We start from the raw sequence: 19,381 nt of genomic DNA on the forward strand, positions 1-19,381 counted from the left end.
GTTCTTCAGCGATCTGGCGCTGTTCTATCTGTGCTAAGAAACAAGAACATTATCGCTCAAGCAATATCAGTAAAGTATCATTGAAAGTGATCACTCGCGAATATTTCCTCACGCGCTGCAGCCACTCTCCTCGTTCATCATAGTCTCACTAGATTCAGATAGTCAGTCAATCAAAAGTTTATTTCACCAAAAAATTCTGGATGGTCTTCATGGCTAAAAGCTGCTCTAGGCGGCTTAACTGGATCCCTGAAGACCCTTACATTAGCAGCATACGACATTCACTACACAAGAGGTATGTACGGTGCTCATGGAAAGAAATGCGTCAATTTAGGATTAGTAATGTGCAGTCGCGCCCAATATAAGTTGCAACATGCTGCCCATCGTCAAAATGGCGCCAACGCTGCAAGGTGGCGTCAACATAGAAAACCAGTGACGTAAACTCTGTTTCGACTTCTGGTATTTCCAAAAACAATTTCACGTTTGCCAGTGTTACAGTGTAGGCCTGGGGCCCCTTCAACCATGGCCACCAGGTTGCAATTGATAGTCAGCGCCACTGTACGTAATTTTGTTTGCACAGTTCACGTCAGATCGGCGTAATGTTGCCTCATACGCTTACATCAGAATGAACATCACTTTTAGTGGGCACATTAGCATCAACACAATGTGATTATTTCAATATGGCAGTTGTTATATAGTAAAAGCTCATTTACTCAAACTTGGTTAATCCGAACTGATGCCCTGGTCTCTGCAGAGCCCTTTGTATTTCTGTGAGGGAAAACTCCCGATAATTCAAATGCGTCAGTATCCACAACGGTTACAGTTCGAACTGGGAGCCCCTGGTTTTCATTGCTCCTCGCAGAAGTTGGTCCAAAGTGATCACAATGTGTTGCAAAGCCAGAACAAACCAAATTTACTAGAGATGCAGAACAACAAAACAGCAGCATTTTTCAGCAGATGAAAATTTCGGACGCTGCGCTGGAGTTCTTGGCCAAGCTGCAAACCATGCCCACGGAGTCACGACAAAAGCAATGCAAACAAATGCTAATTTCTGATTACTTTTAATTTTGATTGCGTTAACTCTGCCATGTAAATAAACGTGTTTTGGTGCATAACTAGCATCATATATTTTACATTAAGGCTCACTATTCACATTAATGCATGTCGATACTTGTTTCTGACGTGTCGTTGACTGATCAATTATCTTAATTGTTAGAGCTCCATGAACTTAATTTACGAAACCACCTTCCATAAACTTGTAGTAGCGCCTAGTTCACGATAACAAGTCCAGAGGTGGCTTCTGTGAGCTCTGCCCGCGCAGCGTGGTGCGATGTTTGTTCATTCTAGCTCCCGCCCGTTTATTCGAACTCCGCTTAATTCGAACAATTTTATAGTCCCCTTCGAGTTGCAGTTAATGAGTTTTTACTGTACTTGGACCTCACGTTCCATTCCTTGAGTGTGGTAAACTCAAGTGATGATGGCGAGAGCTATATGATGCTGCAGACACTCAGAAAACACCTTGCACCGATTGGGTGTGAGAAAATGCACCATGCAAGACTTTTCTTCAAACATAAGTGTTGAAATAAAATTGTGGGCAGTTCACTCGCACTCCTATGTCCTAGTTTGTAACAATGAGGCTGTTATAGCTTGCTGTAGTTTGTGCAGTGTTGCAGTAAACTCCACAAATGGGTATGCACCACGGGAATTGGACAAGCCTCACTACCGGGTACAGCAGGTGCTAGCGTTAAAGGGGTCATGAAGCACCCCTTCGGCCTGACAAAAAAACACATCCTGCAGAAAGGTGACACGGCTATGAACTGCTCAGCCAAATATTGCAATCGTGCCCACCACGTAAAGGCTACAAGTGAAGCGCGAAGTTGCCCTTTTCAGGTGCCCCCTTTTCAAACAGAGGCCGGTTCTCACTCGCGTCAGTGGGCGGGGCATCTGCCGGTTGACGTCACGGATCTGTTTCTCCACATCGCAAGAGACATAGCATCCTTATTGGCCAATAGCCAACATAAATCAAAAGTGGTGTTTGGATCAGATGCGCTTGCTCGCATTGACAGTGTATAATATTTGTTGTAGTTAAATAAGCACGCTGAAATATGGGAAAACCTTGTTGCGAGTTTTCAGAAAGATGACTTACTTCCTGTAGAGGCTAACTGTTGTCCGCTGAACTCAGCGTGCCCGCACACGTTCGAGCGTAACCTATATTTGTCCACACTGCCTTTTCGGTATCGCGGCCTCTTGTGCCTTGCTTGTTTCGATTAGTCTTGTATGTCATAACTGGCCTCAGACCTTACAAAACTTGTGTGTGGCGTTGAGTTCTCACGACACGGATGTCATGCTGACTTCATCAGTGCGTGCACAGATCGAGTTGCAAGCAGGTTCTTAATTAACAGACCGGAGAGCAGCCCCTCGTGAACCATGAGGGTTGGATTATAGCTGAGGGTTTTAACACTATTATTCTTTTGACAGAGAATGCACGTGATCATTTAACCTTTGCATAATACACTTCACGTCAAAGATATCCCGAAGATATATTCAGCGGTAAGGACGAAATAATACAACCTGAATTCCACTGTCTTCTCACTGACAGTACTTTCCCTTCCAGTCATCTTCAAAGAACAACCATCGGCCTGTGTTTACGCTTACGTAAGGCCACTGCATAATTTGTGGGGCGGCATGCAGGCTGAAGTGAACACCTTCGGCTCCGAATTCTTCGGTTCGTCGTATCGTGCCGTTATAAAAATGATAAACGTGTGCCCTCTTAAGTGCTTCTCCATATATCGACAATGCTTTGCTTGCCCGAAATTCATGGATACCAGCGTGACAAAGGTATCTTCAGTTGGCCGAGCGTATGTGCATTCCATGGGCGTATGCTGAGCTGCACGCGTCCATTGGCAGCAGAGTGTTCTGAGCTGTTCTAAGACCGCCTGTGTTTGCATTGTTCAGCAAAAGTCAGCAGTTCCACTTCACCACTTTAACTTTTTTAAGCTCATCAATTCAAACCTGGTCATGAAGTTCACAACGGTCTATTCTTTTATCTGAAATGAACGCCAAAACACAGCAATAAACAAAGTCACAGGTGCGTTCGAAGCCGCAAGCACGAAGACTAGGCAAATCCGTGTACTACCGATCATTCCCATGGTGGCTGAACGACCGCAGCGCCAGAGTCGCCTCTAGTTAATTTTAGGAAACTCTATGGGGATAACAAGGGACAGTACGAGCACTTGTCTGTGTCTCAGGTTGTTTGCTTTCCCTTGGCGTCTTAACGGAGATGGCACAAGACTAGTGTGGCTTCTATGGTTGGTGTTACACATGGCTGTAATGCATTTTACAATAGCATGTCACTCACTGTTGTTGTAATACTTTGGACCTGCGGCACATATGTTCCAAGGAGTGAGTATTTTGGGGCCTCCCTTTGGACAGCAGTCTTTCGTGTCCTCTTGTGCAGGGTGTGTGTGCATTGATCCAGGAGCGGCTGTCGACCACCGGCCAAGAGGCAGTCAAGCAGCGCAGCACGCAGGTGAGCCGTTTGACAACATATTTAAAGGGACACTAAAGGCTAATAAAATTTTAGGTCAGAGTGAAAGGTCAGTGCCTGAGAATGTTGGAGATGTCAGTACTATACACGGCAGCACTTTAGTAGTCATGAAATTCAGGTAGACGTAGGACACAACTTGCGCCACCAGTGGGACATTCTGGAACAAGAGCCCAATGATGTAGTAGGGTCTCAGTAAAATTAATCACAAGTGCTCAAACTAGCCATGACAGAAAAAAACATTTTATTGCATTGTAAGATGGAATAAAATGAAACTGTTGCATTTCAGTGTGGTTAATGCAACAAAGAACTTGTTTACCCTTGAGAATAAAAGTTCCCTGGCTGAATTGGGTAGTGCGGGCATGGCGAACACTGCATCAGAAGGCCCTTCTTGGCAGTTTGAATTGCATTAACGGTATGCGGACCACAAAAACGTAACTTTCTTTCAAACTAAGCATTTGCTGGGCACGAAGCCACTACAGTGCAGACCACTTATAACGTAACCGCATATAGTGCAGGACCGGTTATAATGCGGTCTTTTTCGACTCCCGTTTACCCTCCCATAGAACCGCATGTATACGCATACCGCTTATTGTGCAGTCCTCCAAGATGAAATACCGTTTATAATGCGGTTGCGGCAAAATATTTCTAACAAACGCGGCAGCGGGTGCGGTTCTCAAAGGAGGTACGCCGCTGGGGAGGGAGCGACGAGGTCGTTGCGAAGGGCAAGGGCACGCACAGTGAACGAACGAGGGGCGGAGGGAGGAAAAAGACCGCGGCAGCGCTATGCGGGCTCGCCGAGCGGGGAAGGATGGTGGTTGCCTAGGCGACGGAGTAGCCTTTGCACCGGCGGCGGCAAGGCTCCGCGGCAGCTTGCCGGCAGCGCGTTCCGCGTGGAATGCGTGGAACGTACGATCGCGTCCTCATCAAGTGCGCTTTAAAGTAAGTTTCCTGTCGGGAAAAGCGTCGTTGTTATCACACTTGCTACAGATATCGCGTTTGCTACCTCGTCCGCAAATTGAAAAGTTTTGCGGCTTCATGACGCGAGCTTTCGCCTTTTCTGCCAGTGCGCGGACTTAAACGAGCTTGGCGGGCTTTTGTCGCCGTTGGTCTCCTGGCCGCGAACACAAACTTCGTATCACGCGCGCTGTTCTTGGGTTAGTGCTTGAGTGCGATCTTTTCGACGTCCGACCTTCATGTTGTCTTGGACAAACTTCCCGCGACAACATGCTGAACCGCAGGTTAGGCCTAATCAGCCTTGGTTGCTTTTCGGTAGCGGTCGCGGGCGATAAAAGTTGCGGCTTGGTGCGGAATCAACGAAACTTTTTGCGATGGCTGCACCTGAAGGGAATCATATCGTTAAGGAAAACGAGAGCATGGTTGGCACAAGCGACTCTCGAATGGTGGTTCCGGATTCGATTGCAATGTCTTGGACATCGCGTGCGCGCCCGTGAAATCGAACGATCGGTACCGCGCTCAGCACGTGAAATTTCGGTCGCGATTCGACATGGTTTCTGTGTAATGCGCATACCTCAAGGTGGCCTGAAACGTAGTCGGCGAATTTCCGCGATGGCACTTTGTTTTGTTTGCTTTTTCCCCCGTGTTCATTTCGTTGGCAATGCGGGCCTTTGGCGGTTAATTTTTGAACATGCATTCGGAGATTTAAGTGGTTGTAAGCGCCCCAAACCGCATATGTCGATTATCGGACACGCGAGGCTACATGCTCAACACGTTTTGCGCAAGTGCAGCCTTTGAAAAGGTTGTTTTGGTTATAGTGCGGTACCGCTTATAGTGCGGATATTCGCGACTCCGGCGACTTACGTTATAAGCGGTCTATACTACAAGGTTTCTGGAAGGCTATTTCAGCAATTCACGTCGACTTAATGTGTCCCTTTAACATTTTATGACATTTTATGTCGCAGCCATGGCGGCAGGTGTGAAACACTCTTTTTCTGCCTGTTGGCGTCATGTAGCACGTGATCTTTTTACGAGCTGGCAGCTGACCAATAATCCCTCGCATACTACCTGAAGGCAAGAAGTCTGCCAGAATGAGACCCTCCCTATGAACGAAGGAAAGAATGTGACTTTTAAGGGCTCGTTTTTTTTTTCGTTAGACACAATATTAATGATAACTAATAGACAATAATGCCAAGGAATTGGCATTATTGTCTGTTAGTTCTCATTATGTAATATACGTTTTTATATACCTTTTTTTAACGTCTGGCAAGATGTTTCTTGCGAAATGCTAGAATAATGGTTTGTGGCTCACAGATCTGTGACTACCTTACTTGATGAGCCCATGTGACAATCCTGCTGTCCTTGTGTGCAGGGCAAGCCCTATCCATTGAAAGAGAGCAGCCTAGGCTTTGACACTGGAGGTGGGTCACTTCTCAAGTGAAGCTTTCCATGTGAGCGTTTCCATCTTTGGCTACATGTCTTGGTTATGGTGCAGGTATTGCAGTGTAAGCTGTTGATGTCTAACTGCAATAGCCGCTGTTCACTATCGTTATTCGATTTGGCTTCCCACAACCTCACAAATATGTGATCTGCGCTCAAGACCAAGCCAGCGTCATAAGCAGATCAAAACAACAGTTTAAATGTTCACTGTATCTGTTTTGTACAGGTCTTGCTAAGTGTTCTCATGAGGCTGTGTCTTGATTGCTGCAGACCCAGTGCTGAACCATGCCGCCAAGGTGCTGCGCCTGTTGTACGTGCAGGACCTGCGTGAGCTGCAGACTCGCATCAACGAAGCCATCGTGGCTGTGCAGGCCATCACAGCAAACCCAAAGACCGACACCCGGCTGGGAAAAGTGGGACGCTAGCTGTGCCATGCTTTCTTTCTCAAATAGACACTCACGTGTGTGCATTTGCGTTAACTCTCTGCTGGGTATCTTAGTGCTGTGCATAAAACTGCCAAGCAGACACACCTTCCAAGTCTTGTGTTTTCCTTTTAAAGAGTACTGACAATATTCTGTTGCAAGAAGTAGCCACTGACACAGCTAGAAACCTTACGTGCTCTGGCGCACATTCATTGAATATTCGCAGATATTTTTATAGCACCCAGTCACAGTTTCACTGAGCAAGGGAAGTCCAAGAAGGCTTGAATGTAATACACACAGCTGGCCACATAGCCACTACAGGACGACGAACACTACATCATGAGTCATGGCTCATTGGTTTTTTGCATATACAATAAAAGCTCGTTAACTTGGATTTCACGGGACCGCAAAAAATGTCACAATTGTCAAAAGTATCCAGAAAACAATAAACAAATGTCTATTATGTCAATGCACTTTCATTTTCTTGATGAATACGTAAATCCTGTACTTACTTTGCATAAGAGCAGTGTAAAAGCCGCAATTTTCACCACTCGCAACATTGTTCACAATGTAACCGCAGCTCAAGACCTCCCTGTCCTAACTAATTCGAAACGCTGAAAGGTGCTGCACCTTGCAATTTGTTTCAGTGGTGCAGCACTGACTCGCGATATTCCAGTACCCTCTTATCTGACGGTGCTGGCTTGGTGCAGCACAGTGCACGATACAGCATTTCGGTGCAAGCGCCATTTCAACCCACTATACACGTCTACTGTTTCTACGATCCATGGGGGGCATTTCACCACAAACCGTCTGTGTGTGGTTAGCCACCTCTCAAACATTGCATAGACAGCGAACATTTACCCTTTACGGGTTCACCTATATTTTTCACATGATAATAGAAAATATTTCTGCGGAATATCTAAATAACATGCTTAGAAATAGCATGAAGCAATTTTCACCAAAATACGACCATCAGTTTACGAGAAAAAAAGTGGGATGTATGTGTCCCATTGACCCATGACCTGTCTTTGAAAAAGTGCGACAACACCCGTCCCATTGTCTCATGGGCGCACCAAGCTGTAATCCTTTCCCCAAATTTCTCACGCAAAAACGCTCAAAGCAAGTGGAACCAGAGGGGCACTTAGAAACTGTGCAAAAAAAAAAAAAATTTCTGGCGCAACTCATTTCCAGCTGTGGTACACTATGTTGTGCTGTGCCAATGGCTTTGTCTGACCTCTTCACATACACCAACGGTGTTAGCTCCTTTCTGTCTCTTCTCTCAGTGTAGGTAAGGATGAGTACTGCAGTTATGCCTGACTTTCCGCCCATACATCAATATGGTGTCACCGAATGCACTGAATCCTGTAAATGTATTCATGAATTCCATCCAAGTATGAGGTATTAGGTCTTCAATTAGATTTTGTATGTTCGTGTTCCCTTTCCCTTCCTGACTGTCTAGAGCATCGATCTCATCATTCTTTTCTTTCGGCTCTCCATTTCAGGAACAACGTCATAGCCACAGCTTTTGGTCTCATTGCCACAGGTACCATAGTGGTAAAAAAGGACAAAAAGGAATTTCGGGGCCTTTTCCATCATAAAGCATTGCCTTGTTATGTAATAATGCCAATCAAACATGAAAAAACATTTGTCTGTTATGTAGATAGGCTTAGCAAGGAACTGCTTCATTTTTCATTCAAGTACGCTTCGACACGATTATTGGTCGATATACTGCTCCAATTTTGAAACGGAATCCAGTTTCATCCTAGAAGTACTTCTCTTGAAATTGAGAACAGGAGAAACCTACCATAAATCTCGAACTTTAGCTATCTTGCACACAATGCAATCCCTGCCAGCGGCAAGTTGTCTTTTCGTCCACTTTACTTTCTTCACATCTATATCACAATGATGACGAATTGACGATACACTTAAAATTCGTACAGTTGAATTTATAACATGGCCTCGAGGGCCACCACAGGAGAGACCGGCGCTGCTATCGCTATGACGTGGTAAACGCCATCACGTGACTCTCCTTTGCCGCCGAAAGCTTTGCCTGCTCGCTGCATCTCATGCCCGAGGTTGAAGCTTTGTTTTTTCTTCAGCACGGTCTATTGCTCTGTGCCGCAGTGCCGAACGTATTCGACCGAGCCCGCGGTGTGAGTTTCCACGCATATACCAAAACCAAGAAGCAGCAAGATGCGTGGTTGATATAGCTTAGAATGGGGAAGCAACCCAGCATCCATTATCACGTGTGTAGCAAGCACTTTCGCGAAGAAGATTTTGTGTACTGCGTTGGAGCTAAAATGTTCGGTAAGTACTATACGTGAAACTTTCCGTGACTGTACACAGGAATTTACGACGTTTATTCACGCCAGGCTGGAAAATACGGTGCCTGGTTCCCGAAGCAGTGCCGTCGCAAAACCTTCTTGTCTGGCCCTTGGACCGTCCAAAACGCATCGAGCGTCGCCGGAAGGCGCTCGGCACAAGGGCGGCGAGAGTGACTTTGTCTCGATGTTGCTCGCTTACGCTGCATATTCGGACGTGGTCGGCCTCACAGACTGCCTCTCCTTCCGTTAGTGCTGGTCAACGAACTCGTTGATGCCAGAGACCGGCAGAGTCACTGAAAACGAGACACGGTATTTGTAATTAGTAGTCGAACAAGCGATTCACACGTGCTACATGTGCCTGAACATGGAGCGTTTCATACATTTTGCAATGTTTGCGCCCCTTCCACTTCGAAACTACTCAGGCCATCGACTTCAATACTTTGGCGTGGAATGGCCCAGATGCGTGCTCTAGTGATTTCCTCCGGAGCTTCGCCCCACTCATCATTCACCCCGTGGATATGCTGTGGATTTTTTTTTAAACCTCCTTGGCCTCACTCGGCTGTAACACCGCGTTCCCCCCTCACGCGCTCGCCCTGAGAAAAATCGTGGCAGGAGTGGGGGGGCGGGGGGGGGGGGACACGACGCGCTTTGAGTTTCCCTCTAGTCCGGGCGTGGTGTTCAATCACGTTTTAACATGCCGTGGGATGGCGGCCAAGTTCTGCGTCCAATATGCGACGCTGTTCTGGCTATCGCACCTCGTTCTCTGATTACGCTTTCACCGTTAACTACTACAGCTACCACAAGGTTTTGTGCAATCATTTAACATGAATGTTAGTCGTCGGGATGGAGATGTACCACCAATAATCAATGTGGGTGCATCCAGACATCAAATATACATTGTGCAAACTCTCTTATATCAATGTACAGTAAACATTCAGTTACTTCTGTAAGGGCACGCTTTACTTTCGTGTTATTCCAATTCCTATGACTGAGGGATCAACCGTCTTTTTATTCACTAGCGAGACTTGACAAAGGCATGAAAAGTTTGTAAACAAACTGGCATGCGCCGAACGGCCTGCCCAAGGAGACTTCCGGTGCGCCACTTCCGGTAGGACTTTTTCAATGGTCCCAGCTATGTTTGCCTGGTGTGTTTGAGCTTGTTGCTCTATTATTTCTGGCGCATTCCTTCAGATGTGCTTGGAGCGATGTCTAGGGACTATATGGAGGTGCTCGACGGTGTCGTGCGGGAGGTACAAGCAGAAACTGCAGTGGCGAAGAGAAGAGTTGCCTGATACGCTGGATAGGGAAGTCTTACAATTCAGCTTTTCGACTGGAGCTAGATGCCTGTCTCTGTCACAGCCGCGGACATATTTATGTAGTTTGGCCTGGGCACACAAAATCACGATAAAATTATGATCGCGCTTGTGTCACACTAGGCACTTTGGATAGCGATCGTGATTCGGCAGGCGCGTAATATTTTTCGGGGGGGGGGGGGGGGGGGGGGGGGGGGGCGCAGATGCTGAAAGCCTTGACTATATGAGAAAAACACCTATTTTCATTATTCATTTTCGGTAAAACTTCATCAAAACTTCGGGGGGCCCGGGCCCCTAGGCCCACCCCTCTGCAGAGGAACGTGTTGTTGGGCGAGTTGGTGCTTGCTGAATGACATAATGCAGCGCTAAAAACACACACACCACAAAGTAAGGAACACAAACCGACGGGACCCGTCGGTTTGTGTTCCTTACTTTGTGGTGTGTGTGTTTTTAGCGCTGCATTATGTCAGTCACCCACCCCTCTGGCTACGGGCCTGGTTCGGTGTGACTGAAACAATATAAAACGTACTCATTATGTGATGACATTAGGTGAGGCTCAGTCACGCGATGAGAAAAACACCTATTTTCATTATTCATTTTCGGTAAAACTTCATCAAAACTTCGGGGGGCCCGGGCCCCTAGGCCCACCCCTCTGCAGAGGAACGTGTTGTTGGGCGAGTTGGTGCTTGCTGAATGACATAATGCAGCGCTAAAAACACACACACCACAAAGTAAGGAACACAAACCGACGGGACCCGTCGGTTTGTGTTCCTTACTTTGTGGTGTGTGTGTTTTTAGCGCTGCATTATGTCAGTCACCCACCCCTCTGGCTACGGGCCTGGTTCGGTGTGACTGAAACAATATAAAACGTACTCATTATGTGATGACATTAGGTGAGGCTCAGTCACGCGAACTAATGTGGTTTACTCACGAGTGCAATATTCATGTATCAAGCTTTCAACGTTAACCCGCCTACACTCCACGCTCCAACCGAAATATAAATTATAGCTAGAGTGCGACGATGTCCGTCCATTGGCGGCAACACGACAGTCGATGAGTCATTTGCTCGCACCGATGCGAATCCACTCGCAGGCGTCGCTCTCATAAAAAAGCGAATGCAACGGCGTCGTGGGCGCCACGACGTGCACTGTGCGGCGATTCATGTTGAGCACGGCTGCTTTGCAGTACCGAGTGTTGCTTCGAACAGTATACATCACTGATGAGGCTCCAAGTACAAGAAACACCTTTACGATGGATTTTCGGTGTTAGCCAGCTTTCACACTTATCCACTTCAGGCATCAGGGCCGCCGTCATATGGGTGGAAGACGACGGCGTCCGACGTGTTCCTTGTAATTGGGCACCTTATATACGCCTGTCAAGTCGATATCATAAAAAGAGACTGCAAGCATGACGCGAGAGCCGAAAAAACGAGGCGAGCAGTTCACCTTGCTTCACAGTGGTTAAAGCTCAGCTAGCTGCCTCGCGTCTTGGCGGGTGATTCTCCAGCGGCACGGAGGACTTGACTCTAACCTTCTCAGGAAGTAGTTTGTTCACGAAAGTACACGGCTGCTACTGTAAGCATGCCATATCAAAACAACAATCATATGATTCGTAGTCCACGCCGCAGAACATCGATAGCGTGTATGGCTTCATTTCGGAGTGCATGTGAACCATTATTCATCTTTAACACGACAGAATGAGACTTACCTCGAGGTATACGTCCTACACGGTGTAATCGCGACTTGGGAAATGCATTTCGCTTTGAGTCGGGCGTCGTTGTCGTCGATCGTCTGCTCTTCACCCATGGGCGTCCGGAGGGGGGTGCAAGGGGGGGCAGCTGCCCCCCCCCCTTGGAATTTCGGATAATAATTTTCTATGCAGTAGCAGTAAGCTACACAGCTTGATTAGCGCACTCCAGTCCCACATATCCGCGTGAAACATCATTCAGGATTACCAGCCAACTTTGCACGTTACATACTGCTATGGACTAATCTTGCCGGTCATGTCACGGCAATGAAACAAAAGCTACCTATGCTGTATGTCCCCCTCCCCCTCCCCCGCCCTCTGCTGATGCACCCCCCTGGAAAAAGTTCTGCGGACGCCCTTGTCTTCACCGTTAACGTGATTGACGAGCCTTTCTCATTTTATCAAGTTCGCTTTTCGGAAGTGCCAGTGAAGCTTGAAAATCCTTTTGAAGCCGCACTGCAAGCGGTACATTGTGAGGCGCCGCAAGTGCACCGCGAGAGCTCTGCACGTGCACAGAAGCGAGCAGCAACGCGGTGAAGGGAAAACGCGCGCTGCTTACACCCCAGTTTCTCTTTTTCTGCCAGAGATGGCGCTGCCTGTCAATAGCAGCAGCGCCGCTAAGCGTTGCTTGGGAAGCCTATAAACACTATCGCTAAGCTCACATCAACACGGAGCACGTTGTAACACAGGCAGCTAGACGACGCTCGCTGCCCACAGGAGGTTCAGTGACGTGGACTGGACATATCCAATCAGATGAGCCGTCTGCATAACGTCGCGCTTCCCAGACGACGTGCACTGAAAGTGGGTGGTTTGCAAATGCGTTTGGCCAATGTGTTTGTACAAAATCGTTTCAGGGTCCCCTTAAGAACCCTTGAAAAACAGAGAAAGAAAAGATGACAAAATTATGGTTGATCCCTTTCATAAGAATCAGTATAACACGAAAGTGAACCGTGTCGTCACAAAAGCAGTTGCATATGGAGTGTACTTCAAGAAGTAAAAATTATCACAGCACAAATTTGCACAATGTCTATTAGTAATTGTCCAGCACCATTTGACATGGATGCACCCACAGCTAGTGGCACATCTCCACCTCAACGACCATGGTCAGCCCTTGTGGTATCTAAAGCAAGTGACAAATGCCTCGTGGTCCACATCAGCAAAATGCACACAACTTGTAGGTCGGTAGCCTTCTTGTGGGTTCACTTTACGTGCGCCGTCCTGTTGGTGAGCGGTGTCCTGCTAGCAAGTTGCTTTGGCAAAGGTACGAGCACTTTGGTGTAGCTCCATATATATAGTGTTTGCCAGCCAGTTGAGCGCAAAGCTGTCAGCTTCACGAATTCCAGAGGCAGAGTTCGTAGTGTGCAACAGGAAGGCTTTCTGCTGGCATACCTCTCACTGGCCCAAAGCATGCACATTCATAAGAGGCGGAGTACTGTAAACACTGTTGATGCATGCTGACGCTGCACTCTGTAGGCGCTTGCTTGTTAAGCATTAACACCATAGTTTCAACATGAACACCACACAGGAACAAAACAAGGCACACAAAGAAAATGTCCTCTTTGGTGTTTGCACTGCCACAAAGGTGTTCCTCTTGTTCATAGAAGACTCTAAAAGGGCTGATCGAATGTGGAAAAATGTTTATTGTCAAATGAGCATGTTACAGTTGGCACAAGTGAAAAAACAATGACTTGCAATATCATACAACCTCTCAGTCTGTCATCAACTGATGTCACATATATACTGTGTGTACACTTCAAGGCCACTGTCCACAAGGCAATGATCAACACAGTTCACAGATTAATGCCACATGAGCGTAAGTGAACAGTTGAGTGATTTGGTGCAGATATATAATATATAACGGTGCAATATTTATCTTTCTTTCTGCACCGTTTATATACACACTGTTGTGAGCAACTATACAATATTACACTCATTAACAAGGAGCTTGTAAGTAGTAAATGATCAGTACGACAAAAAAAAAAAGATTCCATCAGTCATCAGTGCTCCGTGTTAACACATTCTGCTACAGCTGCTGTGTGTGCTTCATGTACTTGATTCTCCCTACTGCAGTGATCCATACTTGTCGCCTTTATTTCTTGTGCGACATGCCCGGGAACCGATAGAGTTTCACGCGTGAATCGCGTGCCTTGGTGTTGTCTGCACTGTTGTGGCAGCCTATGACACAGCAATACTTCGGACCTCGCTTCCGCGGGGTTGCTTCTGCCAACACGGAAATGCAGCTTTGCACAGCAAGCCTCTCGGTTCAGCGTACCAAGCTGCCGGCACGGCGCTCCAGTTCCCTGCACCGACTGAGGAACACGCGGGCACGTGTGCGAACGTGTTCCCGCTGCCGACAAACAGGCTAAGTCGGCCGCACATGCCCCCAGTTGCACCAGAGCTTCTCTCCAGAGCCGCAGCGCAGCGCTGTCGTCGCGCCGCAAACTTGAGCTTGGGTTCCCTATTCACCGCGAGATCGGGCTACAGGTGGCAGCACCGTCGCCGTGCTAGTGTGGATAGGCGGTTGTCGGCGCGTACACAAATTCACACAACAGCACTTCGTTGTGAGCGATTTGACCCGATTTCCGGCAAACAAAATGCATTGACTGCAGCTTTCTGGTAATGTGCGCGCTCTTCATTCCTGAATTAATGCACGAAGCGCACGGAACGTTACTGTTACTTGTGAGAGAAGCGCATCCTGCCAACGAACGGGTTGCTCGCCTTCGGCAACAGTCGACGTCTTCGAAATGGTGGACGTTTTTTTGTTGTTTTATTTTTACGTGTTCAGCTTGTGTTCCACCTACTATGCACTGTTTTAGTGCGACTGAATTAAGTATTTACTTCTTGTTCATCTGGATACCCCACAACAAAAAGAAAGCCCGTATCCCTGCACGATGAGTTCAAACAGCACTTTGTGCCCTGCGTATTAAAATATTCATCCGCATTCCTTATTCAGCTCCATGAAATGTAGGACAGTTGATAGGTTTACTGAGGAAAGCTATGTGGCTGACCGCGCTTTAGCGCTACGGAGACGTTTAACACGCACACGCTTGTTTTTATTCCAGTAACAATACACAAAGGTAACTGTACAGCACGGAACTTTCTTCGATTTATTAGTTGCACTACAGTAATGGAACAAAAGCCCGGTTATTTCACGGGACCAACGTACGTTTTTTCATGCGAATAATATCCGCTGCCTTCCGTCACTCTATAACAACACAACACAAACGCTCAAGATAATGTAAAGAAAAAAAGATGTGGCTTCGCGTGAAATTACTACAACATAAATGTAAAGTACGCCGTTTGGATTAATTTTGACCATCAGGGCTCTTTAACGCATACCTTAATCTAAGTACACGGGTGTTTTTGTATAAATTTCGCCACAAGTTAAAATTGCGCAAGGCAACTCAGTTTTGCGATTTCGTGTCATTCAATTTTCTGTTCTTTTTAGGGGACAATTTAAGTACCGAAGTGTCACATATGACTTGACAGAAATATTTCTCTGTAGTGGGACGAGGACCGTACGTAACTAAAGCTCGTCGCCTAACCTATAAACGACAGTCCCGAAGTTATATACACCTAACCACAACGCGCAAGCTCATGAGAGCCTTTTTTTTACCACCGAGCCGCTAAAAGGCTATATTCACATGACATTTAATACTTCTCATCTTGGACAATGCCAAGTGCCCTCTGCAATGCGCTTGAACCACTGATATGACCCTCGTGAACGGAGGGTACAGCGGCCACAGACAGCACTCTCGACAAGTGCACTCACTGATCTTATTACAGTGCATATGCAACCGATCAAGGCCGAATGCTTCTTTACATCGTGTTAGGCATACGTACGAGTGATTAAAGTTGCACTAACGCAATGGAACAAACCGCTTTTTGAGGACCTGCATGATGTATGCACACATGCAAACACAACGTGGCTAGCAGACGACGCATGGCGCAATCCACAATAGGCGCGGTTCAGCCAGAAGCTGCCAGGCGGCGACTCCGCTCGATCTGTATGAAGCTGTTCGAAAATGTACAAAGTACGTATTTGTCTGTACTCTATCTGGTTGCTTACATGTCAAAATATGCGTTATGCTGGTTCACCCATGCTGTGCCAAGAGCCTTTACCAGAAAGTCAAGTATCTTCCCAATGGCCAGAACTTCAGCAAAATTTTATTGCTGAGGTTTCAACACTGCAGAAGAGTAAATATTAACAATGCCTGTGCAGCCAGTTTGCGGTGATGAAGTTAGTAACCAGGCTGCTACAAATCAATACTTCTTTTCCTGCCTTGAAGTGATAACAAGCCAGAGTGCCATCAATTAATGTGCGCTTGCCACTGCCGATGATCATTGCTCAGTAAAATTCAGAGAACGCTCCCAAGTCGCCGCAACCTCAGATAATGCGTTCACTCAGCATTTTTGAAGCTTGTCAATAAGGTGTCTCAAATGTGTTTCGCACTGCGTGCCACACCTAACGAATTTATTTTTCACTGCACACCACAAACTGCTGCGCAATCGGCTATGAAAGTTTATGGGACATAAAATTTGCTGGAAAGCTTTCTGTGCACTCAATCTCAGATTAAAAAATACAACGTCTGGGTAAGTTGGTGCATTGTAAGAAAAAAGAAGAGGTAGAATGCACCAATGCACGCAAAGAGTGAAAAAAAATCAAACAAGGGCTTACAAATGACAGCTGGATGAAAACCTTTGACCCCTGTAGACTGCTGGGATGAAGATTAAATTAAAAAAACATTAAAGTAAAAGCACTTCCTCTTTACAGTGCAGAAATCTGTCTGTGGGCGAACTCATGCCATAGACTTTTATGGCTAAATGCACAAAGTCGCGAACATTAACACAGTGGCACAGTACCTGCGTTAATTGCATGCTGTTTTGCATAAAGAGCCAAAAGATTTTTTTCTAAGGTAAATTGCTCAAGCATGAGTGTACAAGTAGTGGTAAACCTGAATGCAACTTGCTTTTATTCTTGGCCAGTATATGTCTGAGCTTTAAGATATAAGAGTGTGAGAACAAGTTAAAGAAAGGGAAGCGGAATACAGAAATGTGGCTTTATGGTCTTGGTCGAAGGCATGGATACCACTGAACGTTTCATTTTATACATTACTCATATGTTAGTGTAATAAAACTTTTTTTTTCATCCCTGCGTGTTCATTAAAGATACCACATGCAAGTGAACAGACAAATACCCAATAAATACAGGTGTTTTCGTGACATTTACTTTGCATGCATACTACCTGGTGCCTGAGCAATTTGTAACATGGAAATGCTTTTAAAAAAGAAAAGTTTGCAGCTACGATTTATAACGCACCTCTGCAGCTGTAGGCATTGGCAGTCTAGAATTAACACGGCTGGCAAATATTTACAGGACCTTCCTCTGAGATCCACACTTTTTGCTCGTGAAAGGAAGAACCTCACACGTCCAAGATACGTGGCAATCTGTGAAGTGCCCAATCTCGGAGGCCATGCTCACGCAGACTGCGTATTGCAAACTGCTTTATGTGCAGTTTGCTGCAAGAAGTGATGCCAGATCGACAGTGTTGCAGGCCCAGAAAGCAGAAGATGCGCTGGCAAAGAGGAAAATGTGGCACCACCATGTACATGCTAAATTCAATCGGAAATCAGTTTCTTTGGTATCACATGCAAGGTGTCATGCATAGGCGAGCTGTAAAGCACAACATCACGGAAATGCAGCAGCACTGCCACCTCATTTCATGCAACAGTAGCAACGATAATAATGAGAAAATCTTATACCTAGCGATGCTAATTTTTTCAGCATGTCGGGCAGACTTGACGAAATTTCCAATGTTTTACTCTGCATACTCTGCAAACGTGCAGATTGCGTATACACAAATGCAAAAAGCAATTGTCTGTTGCCCAAGGTACAGATTAAGTATATATTTTTCGCTTTTTCGTACCTCTGTGAGGACACACAAAATGTGGAGAAAGAAAACCAAGAATCAAGGCCGTATTTTTCCTCACAAATGGTACGTGAGTGGTTCAAAGAGAACGCACCTTCATGCTAGCGGTGAAAACGAACTGGTGCCAACACAACGCAGTCACGGCCAAGGCTCAGTGCCAAATAACACGACCGTTTCGTTGCAGCAAACGATGCACACTTTGCTTTATTGCGAACAGTACAGGCAAAAAATGCTTGTGTCGTTAGGCTAAACTTGCTGCAAAACCCTGTGTGAAATTTAGGAAGAAACAAGCCAGCAATAATGCAAACAAAGTTGTGTGCACTACTACAGTTGAACCTCGGTAAATAAACATGAATGTAATGAATTAGTGCATGTACAGAAGTAAATTAAAAATTGGTTTGCTGCTATTGCAGCGTAAGAGCTATGTGTAAAAAGGAAGATGAATATAATCAAGTTATTTTTGTGTGAGATGTGACATAATTATATAATTAGGATCTATGGTATCTGCACAACAAGCAGTACGCACTCTTGTATTGAACAGCTGCAAAATCAAGCATTCCTGCATTTGCTGTCTGCTGCACTGTCTGTTCTTAAGAACAGCCTTGGTCAACACTTGACTTGAGATGCCAGCACTTCTGGGAAGAGAGCGACAAGACGTGGCACAATGTGCGCTCAGAGAACTTGTCAGTCATTGCAGCGCAGTCATAGCAAGCATCTGAAAGGTGCACATCACATGGCATCGAATGCCTGCAGGTACCAGTCGGGAAGCACAGCAAACTCCCCAGGATCTGCGAGATGCGTACAGACGATCTCGCGTGATGATGGCAGGTACTGGAACAGGTAGACCACCCTGCACAAAGTACAACAAAAAAAAAAGGTAATCAAATTGCACGCATCAGCATACGCTTTTTGTGCATTCAATACATGCAAGCACATGTACGCATATCGGATACTTCGTTGTTGCTTTTTTTTCTTCTCACCAGGCTGTTTACCACAATTCCATCCTTTCCACTTGTATTCCAGTGTTGTTAAAGTGGATGCTTAGGTGCGTTGGCACAACGTAGCGGAAACAAAACAGCGCAAAAGACGGATCACAAGAAAAAGGAAGACACAATCAACTGCCTTGACAGGCACTGATTATCTCTCACATGGATGTACGCGCAATGTGCATAGTTAGCAGTGATGATGCTGATAGTTTGTTCATTTTGCCTTTGTTCCTTCTTTCGTTTAAGACTGCACAAGTACATATGTTGATGAATAAACCTTTGTTGTGAGCGTCTTCCTTTTTCTAGTGATCCGTCTTTTGCACTGTTTTGTTTCCTCTTATGTTGTTACATTTATACCAACCCCACAACAATGCTCCGTCCTCTTCTAAATTTAATTTCTTGCCGAGTGTTAACGCCACTCAAACCTTTCAAACCACCAGTGACTGAGGGTACCTGAAGTAAATAAGAGTTTTGGTCCTTCAGAGTATTTGAGTGTATAACTACATACAAACTGAGTGGGGCCTTGAGACGGCAGTCACCTTACTCTGGCTGCTGAAGCATGGCACGCAAGAAATACACGGATTTCAGCTATTCCTCCAACACATGCGTGATTTATTAGAATGGTGGAAAATATTGACACCACTGCTGCCTTCTTATAGATAAATTCCTCACAATACTAGTATAGCTTGTGATCTCTGGAATGCGTACATAGACCCAGTCAT

General features: G+C 46.0%; 2 protein-coding genes across 5 annotated transcripts in view; one reads left to right on the forward strand and one right to left on the reverse strand.

Moving 5' to 3' along the window:
- The window catches only part of LOC119397123 (RNA transcription, translation and transport factor protein-like), a 48,074-nt gene extending 41,255 nt beyond the window's left edge, over positions 1-6,819 (forward strand). Inside the window, exons 6-8 of one of the 2 annotated variants that reach the window (XM_037664563.2) lie at positions 3,455-3,526; positions 5,871-5,919; positions 6,209-6,818. In XM_037664563.2, coding sequence (XP_037520491.2) covers positions 3,455-3,526; positions 5,871-5,919; positions 6,209-6,363 — 276 coding nt within the window. In that variant the 3' untranslated portion in view covers positions 6,364-6,818. Of the gene's footprint in view, positions 1-3,454; positions 3,527-5,870; positions 5,920-6,208 lie in introns of both variants that reach the window. The other variant, XM_049416717.1, reaches the window with a different exon arrangement.
- A 6,544-nt stretch (positions 6,820-13,363) lies between these two features.
- LOC119395646 (decapping and exoribonuclease protein) overlaps positions 13,364-19,381 on the reverse strand; it is a 149,794-nt gene continuing 143,776 nt past the window's right edge. For 2 of the 3 annotated variants that reach the window (XM_037662628.2, XM_037662627.2), the window contains one exon: positions 13,364-18,523. In XM_037662628.2, the coding sequence (XP_037518556.1) occupies positions 18,362-18,523 (162 nt within the window). In that variant the 3' untranslated portion in view covers positions 13,364-18,361. The remainder of the gene's footprint in view (positions 18,524-19,381) is intronic. The other variant, XR_007416478.1, reaches the window with a different exon arrangement.

Source organism: Rhipicephalus sanguineus, chromosome 6 (assembly GCF_013339695.2).
Source record: "Rhipicephalus sanguineus isolate Rsan-2018 chromosome 6, BIME_Rsan_1.4, whole genome shotgun sequence".
Taxonomy (NCBI): domain Eukaryota; kingdom Metazoa; phylum Arthropoda; class Arachnida; order Ixodida; family Ixodidae; genus Rhipicephalus; species Rhipicephalus sanguineus.